Source organism: Rosa rugosa, chromosome 5, assembly GCF_958449725.1.
Source record: "Rosa rugosa chromosome 5, drRosRugo1.1, whole genome shotgun sequence".
Lineage (NCBI taxonomy): Eukaryota > Viridiplantae > Streptophyta > Magnoliopsida > Rosales > Rosaceae > Rosa > Rosa rugosa.
The window spans coordinates 27330015-27341305 of NC_084824.1; the positions used below are offsets into that span (position 1 = coordinate 27330015).

Here is an 11291-nt window from a genome sequence, read left to right on the forward strand (position 1 = left end):
TCAATATTGACATAGTAGGTTCAGGACATCAATATGTGTGTAGTTAAAAGGAGAAAAAGTTTCCAGGTATTTTGTATTGATGACTGAACGTTCACGCATGTATAATTATGGGGTTATATATCGATTTTTATTTGTGTTAAAAATCAGGGGCGTGACATTAGGTATGTCAAAATACATTACCAAAATACAAAAAGTATGTTTCTCTTCTGGAAGTTGCAAACAGAATAGGTTCCTACAGATTAGCTAAACCTATTTGGCATCTCAACCATTTCGGCTGAAGTCTTCTGATTGCATGTTCATCCAAGAGTATTTCTCTTTCAAATGGGTCATAAAATCATTCGATCAATGAAATTGTTGTCGACTTGCTAGAGCCACTTCCCCCACACTCTTACCAGCCGAAATCTTAGGATTCAAACCTTGTAAGACTTGGTTGTCAGGTCTTGATGGATAACTGAAATATATGCATGTCATGGAACTCTATTTCTCCTCTCACATGTCGCAAAGCCTTCCCTTTTTTGTCTTCGATTTCAATACTAGGAACACGGTCAATCATTTCAAGAATTCGCGTTGTATAGCTGCTAATGCCTTTGTGATGGCAATTAAATTTGGAAGTGCACTTAAAATACTCCTGCAATTGCAAAACTACATTATGAGTTCAAGTTTGAAGGCAAGTAAAGAAAAGTAAACAAGGACCAGTGTTTTGGAAAGAAACTCACATGCCTCCCTTGAGGACATTAAAACCGGATAAAAAGTTGGGCATGTCAATTTATTTCCTTTCAAATTAGAGTGCCTAATCCTCGTACAGATATATATAATAAACATGCCAGGACTTTTCCCTGTGCAAACTTTGATCAAGTCCCGAGAACTAAACTCCGGCCTCTATATGAAATGTCTTGCCATATCCATGGTATGTATGAATTTGTTATGATGTTGTAAAAGAAAAACATGGTATGATATAATGTCAGACTAACAATCTAATTTTGCATATTGCATATTCAAATAAGAATACACAATCAATAATTTAGAGTTAGTTTGACAACATAACATGCAACATTGTTTGACAAGGGAACATTTATATTAATTTTTGTGATCATACCAAAACAGCTTTGGAATTCTATCATGTTTTTCTCAGTATGCTTTAATTTTAGTTGTACTGACTTTGAAATCTAACCTTCTCGCGTAAAGCAACTTGGACTGCATTGGCATCGGAGGAGATGATTAAATAACTTGGAAGGTTGTTGAAGAACCAACAGTGTGGGTGTGAAAGAAGAAAACTTCTTGTTTGATAACATAATCAAGATACTTCATTCTTATTCTTGAAGTCTCTCTCTCTGTCCTTGTCCAGCATAACCCTTTTGCAGAAGCAGTTGTCACAAAAACAATATCAGTTCAAGTTCTAATCTATTCATACTTCATTCAGTTCCTATTCATACTTCATTCAGTTCCAAAATAAACATGATAGATGATTGGATATAAGTTGTATGTATACCAACAAATGCAGGAAGTCCAACTCCAATAGCAACATAGAATAGCCTGAGTGGAAACTGCAAAATGAAATTAAGAAGAGTAGGAAAAATTTGTCACAAATTGCTATGGTACTAAAATGCTTTGTACTAACGCAATGCTAGCAACTTGTCAGTGCTGTCTGCGTAGCGAAACATGCTATTTTTAAGCCCCATTTCTTCGAAGAGGACAAGTTGATTAACAACTTTTTTTGATAACAAGGTTGATTAACAACCTAGTTTTAGGGCTTTAAGTTTTTAACTTTTCATCACCTATTTAACAAGACATAACTGTCAAAAGAATAATAGCTTTTACAGGTTGAATTTGACTAACAAATCATAATCACATTTGAACTTGTCATTACAAGTTGCTACTTTGGTACACCGACCTCGTTGCTGAATTGTGCATGTGGTATTATCAATCTTTTCATGACTATATGATATACATACATTACATTGACGTGCCTCAAAGTATAACTATATAATACACATAAAAAATGAGCCCACCAGAATCAGTGTACCAATGACTACAATACAACCTGAGCTAGCACAATCAAAGGAGACCGCCTTTATTGAATGGAATGCGGTAACAATTGGAAAGAGAAATTTCAGTCCAACACTGCCTGGTTTTATATTCATTTTCTTGTATAACTAGTTCTTGGTTCTTGGTTCTTATGAATAACTAAAAACACAGAGCTAATGACTTGGTCGAGAAGAAAGAATTACTCAATCCAAGACATAACTGAATGAATTGTAATCTCAATGAAGAAAAAGATTGATGTCATTATCATTGATATTTACATGATCATCAAAACCTAGAATTTAGAGAGAAATTCAGAGAATAAAAAACGAACCGAGAATTTTGATTATACAAAGATGAGAAATTACCTTAGTTAGTAGAGAGAAAGGAGAAGAGAAGTGAGAAGTAACAAGAACAAGTCACAAATTGCTATAGAGCAATTATGACAAATATTGATTTATGGCTCCTCACTTTTACCCAAACTCAAATCTTGATGCTCCTTGACAAATTGATGAAGATTTGTTGGTGAGAATATAAGAAAAGAAAAATGAAATGAAAGAAATTGGGAGAGAGCAGCCCAAAGGGCTGCCCCCTTTTAGGTGGTGCGGCGCTGTGTATTGAGGAGAGTGAATATTGAATTCTGGTGGTGTGTTGATGTTTTGCAATGCAGTACATTCAGATTATTTTACCATGAAGGTATATCGTGGTGGATATGTAGATTACATAGAAACTAAGTATGTTGGTGGAAGCATATCTTATTACGATCATGTGGACAAGGACAGGATGAGCTTGACTGAGGTAGATGGGATGGTGAGGGGTATTAATCCTGCTTATGTTGGGAGAATGATTGACTATTGGTACTCAATAGGATCTGAGGATGATGCAATAACGAAGTTGAACACTGACAAGGATGTGATCACAATGTGTTGTTGTGTGCCAGAGATAAGGGTGGTGATACTATATCTTGACCACAAGGATTTGTACGATGATCAACAAGAAGAAGAACTTGATGACTTATTTATGTATGAGGACCAAGTACTAGAGTGGGGGTTCAGTCAAGCTACAACCAGTGGGGTTGTCATTGAGGAACTTCCTGATTCACCAAGGAAGCCAAGAACATCTGTGAACATTGAAGAGCTCCCTTTTTCTCCTAAGAATCAACCTGAGGTGGGCAATGAACAAAAGGGCAGAAGATTTAAAAGGTGTGCAGAAAGGAAGAAGCTGCCTTCTGTGATTATTAGGGAGCCTCAAGATGATGATCCTACTCAACAGAGCAGAGCTCCAACCATTGATCCCAGTGATAAGGGAAAGAAGAAATTGGAGACTGAAGAAGTTGATGACTTTGATGATAGTTCTGATGGAATGGGTGGACAAGATGATGGATGGGTTGAAGAAGAGAAATCTGAGGAAAATGAAGAGTTTTTTGGAGAAGGTAATTCTGAGGATGATGATTATAATCTTGCTGCAGATGATGATGAGTATGCAGCATATGGAGTAGATGATGATTTTTTGTTTGATTGGTTAACAGAAGAGGATCGGAGGTAGGTGCTAGGTCTCAAGAAGAAGGATGTTGTATGGATGGTGAGGCTGTTAGGGGGAGTAATGAGGAGGAGGAGGGATAGGAGTGGGTGATTTTGAAGACAATGAGGGTATGTATGGAGCTGTAGATTCAGATGAGGAAGGAATTGGCCATGAGTATAATTCTGATGATGAAGGAGATGGAGATAGATTTCCAAAGTTTAACCCTAAAGTGGATATGAGAGACCCTCACTTCTGTAAGGGTATGAAGTTTGCTTCCCCCAATATACTTAGGGCTGCTATCAGAGAGAGGGCAATTCAAAATGGTTGGGAACCTCTTTTTCTAAAGAATGACAAGGTTAGATTGAGGGCTATATGCAAGGCTGAAGACTGTCCATTCGAGTTATTTGCATCAAAAATGCAGCATGAAGATACCCTCATGATTAAGACATACCATGGAGAGCATAACTGTGCAAGAGTATATGAGAACAATACTGTGAAGACCCCCTACCTCACTGATAAGTTTGCAGACCAGATAAAGTTGAATGCTAACATTTCAACAGGTATATGTGTTTTTTATTGATCTGAGACTTGTGCATTGAGGGCTATATGTTAAGTGATGTATGCATTCATTACTAATACAAAGATTTGGGTGAGAGCACTTGCACTTGCACAGACCATGGCAGCTGGAGTGAGAGCAAGAGTTTCTTTTCAACAAGCTTATAGGACCAAGAAGGCAGGACTGAAGAGGGTTGAGAGGTCAATGAAAGAGCAATATGCTAGGTTACAAGACTATGCAAAGGAGTTGAAGAAGGTGGATCCTGACACAACAGTTGAGATAGTTTGTGACTTCAACAACACTGAGAAGCTCCCTATTTTTCAGAGGATGTTTGTGTGCTTAGGAGCTCTGAAGAGGGGTTTTAGGGCTGGTTGCAGACCCATTTTTGGATTAGATAGGTGCCACCTTAAGAGTGCATTTGGTGGTCAGTTGTTGGCAGCTGTGGGGTTGGATCCTAACAACACCACATATGTTGTTGCATATGCTATGGTGGAGATGGAAAGTAAAGATTCATGGGATTGGTTTCTGAGGATTTTGGTGAAGGACCTAGACATTAGGGGAGAAGGAAATGGGTATACCATAATTTCTGACAAGCAGAAAGGGTTGCTTCCAGCTTGTGAACTGTTCTCCCACTAGCAGAACGCAGGTTCTATGTCAGGCATCTTTGGACAAATTTCAACAAGTTGTTCCCAGGAAAAGTCATGAAAGACCAGCTTTGGCCAATTGCAAAATCCACTACAATGGCTTATTATTGGAAGGAGATGGTCATCATGAAGCAGATGGACCCAGGAGCATATGACAAGTTAACAGGTAAGTTTCATTAACCCAATTTTGATTTACTTAGTCCTACATTATATTGAAGGATACTAGAGTTTAACATTTGGTCTATTATGATGTGCAGAGACTAGAAGACCACCTAAGCACTGGTGTAGAGCACACTTTGGCACTGTTCTAAAATGTGATGTGCTTCTAAACAACCTTTGTGAAAGCTTCAATGCCTTCATCCTACCTGCAAGGTCCAAGCCAGTCATATCATGCTTTGAGGATATTAGAGTGAAGATGATGAAGAGGATTGCCATGAGGAAAGAGAAGATGAGCAGAATTGTAGACCCCATTTGCCCCAAGCCTAGAGAAGTTCTAGAGAAGAACAAAGTAAAGTCTACAACAGATTGCATCCCTTATGGTACTGGCAGCGAGCAGATTGAGGTAGAAAGCATTGGAGGATCCAAATATGTGGTTGATTTGAGTAGAAGAACCTGTGCTTGTAGGAGATGGGATCTCACTGGCATACCATGCAAGCATGCCATATCTGCAATCAATTTCATGAGGCAGAAACCTGAAGACTATGTGGATGCATGCTACCAGACAAGCACCTATATGGCCATTTACTCTAACACTGTGAAACCTGTTAATGGTATGGACTTATGGCTCCCTTCTGATGAACCTGCCATCCTCCCACCACAATACAATAGGCAGCCTGGTAGGCCAAGGACCAAGAGGATAAAAGATGCATCTGAGAAGGAGACTGATGGTCCCAAGCTTGGAAGGGTTCAAAAATCACTGAAGTGTAGCAATTGTGGCATTTTGGGCCACAATATGAAGACTTGCCATAGGCACTTACCACCTAAGCCAGCAGCAGCTAAAGGTACCAAGAAGAGAAAGCTCAACAATGGAGATGCATCAACTACTCAACCTCAGGTTGCTTCTGCTCATGATTTGTTATTGGTTTTTGACTTTGGAGTTGTGCCTTTTTGTTATTATACTGACCACCTTACTTACTGCAGGCAAAGGGTAGCAAAAGGCCCCTAAAGTCAAAGAATGAGCTCAGATCAAAGGCAAAGTAGAAAGCTGTTGAACAAAAGGTAGTTTCAATATGTCCTTCAATATGAACTTCTTGTGATGGTGATTATATTGAAATGTGATTTGTTTAAAAATGTGATTTTTGGTTCTGCCCCTATAGAAAAAATACAATGAAAAGAAGGTAGCAGCAAGAGCTTCAACAGCTGGACCTACTGCAACCAAAGGTAGACCACCAAGAGCTCCCTCAAGCAAGGGTAAAGATGCTTCTGAACAAACTTCACAAGCTTCATCCAGGTCATCTGTAAGGATCAGAGAAAATGCAAAGAGTGGTGGAAAATAGAGCGAAGGGACAATTTGATTAGCAACCAAGGTTAGGAGATAGAGATGCATGTTGTAATATTTTTGTGCAACCTTGTGCTGTGTCACATGGTTGCTAGGTCTAATCTTTTGCCTAGATGATTAGACCTAGAATTTATGCAACTCTTTCCGAACTGTTGTTTTTTGTTAGTTTGGATGTAAAACAAAACAAATGATATGCATCTAGTTGGCTGCTAATGATTAGGTACAATTTGTGCAAATTATTTGGGTTTGGTCATTTTATGGTGATTTTCTCATTTCGCAACCCTTTATGGTATGTTTGCAAGATTACATCCCTTTATATTTGGTTCTGTTGGCAACAACTCTGGTGTTTTTTTTATTCGTTTTGGTACCTACTTAATGTAGGTTGATTACCATATTAGATTAGGATTAATTTCAAATTTGGAGGCAAAATATGTGAAAATGTCAATTCTGCCCTCCTGAAACTGTTCAAAATCTGACATGTGGGCTCAAGTGTCTGCTCCAGCTCGGCAGCTGACGTCACAAATGGAGGGAGATTTAAAATTTGGACGAGGCTGATGACATTTGGGAGAATAGGGACGACCGTGATTAAAAAAAAAGATGAGAGACCAAAGTGAAGATTGGCCTAAAGTTTGAGGGACTAAACTGAATTTAGTCCTTTAAAAAAAAAGTAATATGAAAAAAAAAAATATTTTACTTATTAAATTCTTATTGGAGATTTAGGGTGAGTTTGGAAGCTTAGTGGGGTGTATTCAATTCAGATTTTAAAAGATTTTGTTTATTTTTTATAATCCATGGTTTTACTTAATCCACGGATTGTTTAAATTCTATATGGACTCTGATTGATTCTCATGGATTGATTTACTAGTATTTGTTTAGATTTTACAAGTCCTTATGATGTTTTTGGTACACTACACCAAAAAGGGTATTTTATAGCCCACAAAGTGCGCCGTAAATGTACATTTACGGCGCACAAAAGTGTGTTGTAAAAGCTCGAGACGTAAAAGACCCCTTATCTTTTACGGCACACATTTGTGCGCCGTAATTGAGGGTAACAATGTGCTATAAAAGACATCATAGCATGCCATAAATAACCAAGGATGCACGCAGTAAAAGTATAATGCTAGATCAATGACAAAAAAGTATATATGACAAAAAAGTAATGGATCCAACTATAATGCTAGATCAATGACAAAAAAGTATATATGGCAATCTACCATTCTTTATGTTGTGTATAATGATATATGAATAATAAGAGAAAACTAGTCAGTCAAAATGTTACACAAAAAATAAAGTAGTAAACTAATGACATAATTTATTTCATATCTAATTTACAAAAGAAACATGTGTTTATGTATCATCTTAACAATACCATTGAAAGTGAGCTTAATTAGCTAGAAGGATTAAGGCTTCCAGAGCTATAGTAATAAAAATAAAAAAATTATTAGATGAGAGCAGAGGCAGAGGAGGATAGTGGGAAAATAAGTTAAAGAAAAATGGATGAGTGCCACCTATTGAAAGTTGTTTTTTTTTTTCGGTGAAGAGCTTCTTCATTTTTTAAGTGAGAAAGAATCCATCAAAATCTTTTGGGAGGTGGTTGAATTGTTTTTGAGTTTTGATATGTATAAAAAGCACTATAAAATTCTCCAAAATCCAGCATTTAATGAAATCCTTAACAATCTGTATACTTTTGAATATTGCATATTTGAATGGATAATTTTAATTGAATACCCTAAATCTTAATTGAATACATCAAGATTTTAAAGGATTGTCTAAAATCTCAATTGAATACCCATGGACTTTCAAAATACAAAAAAAATATTGTAGACTCTTAAATGAATACTCCCCCCTTAGGCCTTCTCCAACCCCTCTTCCTAAAGTGCTAAAGGGCCAAAATAAAGCCATTTTGGACTCCAACCCAAAAACTTAAGGGCCAAAAGGCCAAATTGGAGGGCCAAATGTGGAATTATAGGGTCAAATATAGCACTTTGAGTAGGGGTGGGCACTTTGTACCGAAAATGCGGTTACCGACCCGAACCGCACCGAAAAAGCGGTTCGGTAACCGCACCGAACTAAAACGGTGTCGTTTCATGGTCACACCGCACCGAACCGCATAAAAGCGGTTCAGTTGCGGTTTCGGGTCATAAACCGCCCGATTTAAACCGACCCGCACCGAATTTGTTTTAATTACATTTTATTTATTTATTATTTCTGTGTTGATGGAAATGTTGGTTTTTAATATATAAGAAATCCATTTTTGTTTAGGTTTTCAGTTTGTAATAAGTTGCTATGTTTGCTTGATTATTGATATATATATATATATATATATATATATATATATATATATATATATATATATATATATATATATCAATATATGGGTTTGTTAAGTGTTCAAATATGGTCTTTCTGCAAGTTGCTTGATATTTGAGTGACATTTGCCGATTTGTGTGGACTCTAAATGCATTCAAAATTTATTTATGCCTTATTGAAACTATTAGGTAAATATAAGCATGATTTTGACCCTCTCTTTCTAGTTGAAATTAATAAATCGGTCCAAACCGAAACCGACCCGCACCGCACCGAAAAATGGTGTAACCGAAATAATCGGTTCATCCCTTTTGTAATGCGGTTGCGGTTTGATATATAGGCCAACCGAAAAAAGCGGTTTGGTTGCGGTTTGGGCCTTAAACCGATCCGAACCGCACCGCGCCCACCCCTAACTTTGAGTAGCACTTTGCCCCTTAAAAAAATGGATCAGATTGATGGTGGCCCACGGGCTGTAGTGGATGCTGACGGGAGCATGACGTCAGCAACGGCTAGTTGTTGAAGTCAGCTAGCGGTTGGTTTTTTTTTTTTTTTTTTTAACTTTTACACTATAAATACATATGACTTCAACATTCTTTTTCACATCTTCCTTATACTTCCTCATATATCTCTCTCTATTCTAAATCTTTTATTTTCTCCCTATTCTTAATTTCTTTTTTGTTAAACACTTTTGAAATGAGTTCTAATTGGTTCAGTAAGTGGCAAGAAAGGTTACGCGCAGAAGAGGAAGAGGATGAAGAAGATGAAGAGATGGAAATACATGCAACACAAGTTATGACGACGGCAGCTACTTGGTTGGTAAATAACCAACTCCGTCCATAACCGCAATGGGGTGGGTCGGTTCCCGAGCGCAAATACACCCCTCGATCTCGTTCGCGTGCGAACGATAATCTATTGCAAAAGTACTTTGTCGGAAATCCGGTGTATCCACTAACAAGTATTTGCATGTTCTTACTTTGTTGTGTTCCTTTTTAAATGCTTTTGTCATGAATAAAATAAATATTACAAATATGATTTCAGTTTTATTCCATTTCAAAATTAGCTAAATATATTTTTAAATTTCTTTAAAAAAAAAATACAACCAAAAAAATTAATTTTATCATAAAAATTATTGAAATTACTATAAGGGGGGTGTATTGTATATGGAATTAGTGGAACTTTTAAAGAAATCTATGGAATTTAAAAGTCTGGGTGTATTCAATATAGACTTTTAGCAGTCCATGAAAGTCTTGAGGTATTCAATTAGGATTTTTAAAGACTTCATGAATTCCACCAAAATCTAGGGGTATTCAATTAGGACTTTTAAAAATGAATAAAAGTACAGATGTATTCAAAATATCATTCATACTTATGGAATTAGAAAATCATGGACTTTGTAGTGTTAACTATACATACCAAATTCCAATAATTTTCCAGCCTCCAGACAAAAGATTTGAAAAAGTCTATCAAAGTTTCCTCTTAAAAAAAAAAAAAAAGGTCTATCAAGGTTCTTCTCTCTACGCACGAAGAAGTTGGTCCTTCATAATCTCTCTTTCTTAATTTTTTGTCTTTTCTCTAATATTTTATTATATCAACGTTTTTTGATACACAACATGTTCATTGTAGTTGTTGAATGTGATTTTTGTTTTTTTTTTTTTTCAATTGTGATACTTCGAACCCTAATAGCAATAAAAATGATTTATGAAACCTTAAAACCCAAATATTGTGGTCTACCCCTAAGACCTTGAATAGTGTTGCTATGACATACTAAATTTTATCTTATTAATTAATTATTCTCATTAATTTGAATTTATATTATGGTTCAAAGAAAGGTTGAACAATTGAATTTCAATTGATTGATTATAGATCAAGACAATGACCAATAATATGTTAATCGGCGAAAACAAAATTGATGAGAATAATTAACCATAAACATCAAGTGATCTATATTGTATATTTATGTTGTTGGGAGATTAGGAATGAGAACAAACTCGCTAGACATACTAACAATTATTCATTTGAGTCAATTTCTATTAGAAGATATTTGAGCATTGAAGAGACAACGAGTTATTATCTTGTTTTGTGTTTGGGCTGCATTTGTTTTGTTTTTTGTTTTTATATTTTGTACATGCTAGGAAATCTGTAGAAGTCATTCATAATAAAGTATATAGATTTTCATGAATCAATAAAAGTCTATTGCTAAAATCAATGGTTTTAAGAAATCCATAACAGTCTATCAACTTTTTAAAGAGTCTGTGGACTTTTCAAAAAGTTTGTCATTTAAAAAAAGTCTGCACAAATCCAAATACAATACACCCCCCTAAGTCTCCAGGGCTATTTTTTACCCTTTGGGTTGGAGATGGCCTTAATCCCTAGTGAGGATGAGGACGAGAAATCTCCAATATATTTTTATTGGAGAATGAGGCGAAGATAGAGGTGGAGAATGACTATTGAAATGAGGATAATATTATAATCTCCATTCCCAACCTGCCCCATTGCGATCCCTAAATCTTTTTTTTTTTTGGATAATGAAACACTTCCATTAAAAGAGGCAAAGCCCCAGCCATCCCTAAATCAGATTCACTCAGAGTACTGCAGCCAAAAGTTCTCGTATTTAATTTCCAAAAAGTCATTTGGAATAATGTCCCGAAGGAACCTAACTGGTGGTCCATGGAAGTCCCCTCCGACACGTGTCCCTGAATACTTTCCGTTGAACCGGCTGAACGGGCAACAGCCGGTAATCTGT

General features: G+C 36.4%; 1 protein-coding gene across 1 annotated transcript; it reads left to right on the forward strand.

The window, feature by feature from the left end:
* The first annotated feature begins 3673 nt into the window (after window positions 1-3673).
* Window positions 3674-4735, forward strand: LOC133711469 (uncharacterized). Its single transcript, XM_062137588.1, has 2 exons — window positions 3674-4103; window positions 4200-4735. The coding sequence occupies exons 1-2, from the start codon at window positions 3674-3676 to the stop codon at window positions 4733-4735; spliced, it is 966 nt and encodes a 321-aa protein (XP_061993572.1).
* Window positions 4736-11291: the final 6556 nt, after the last annotated feature.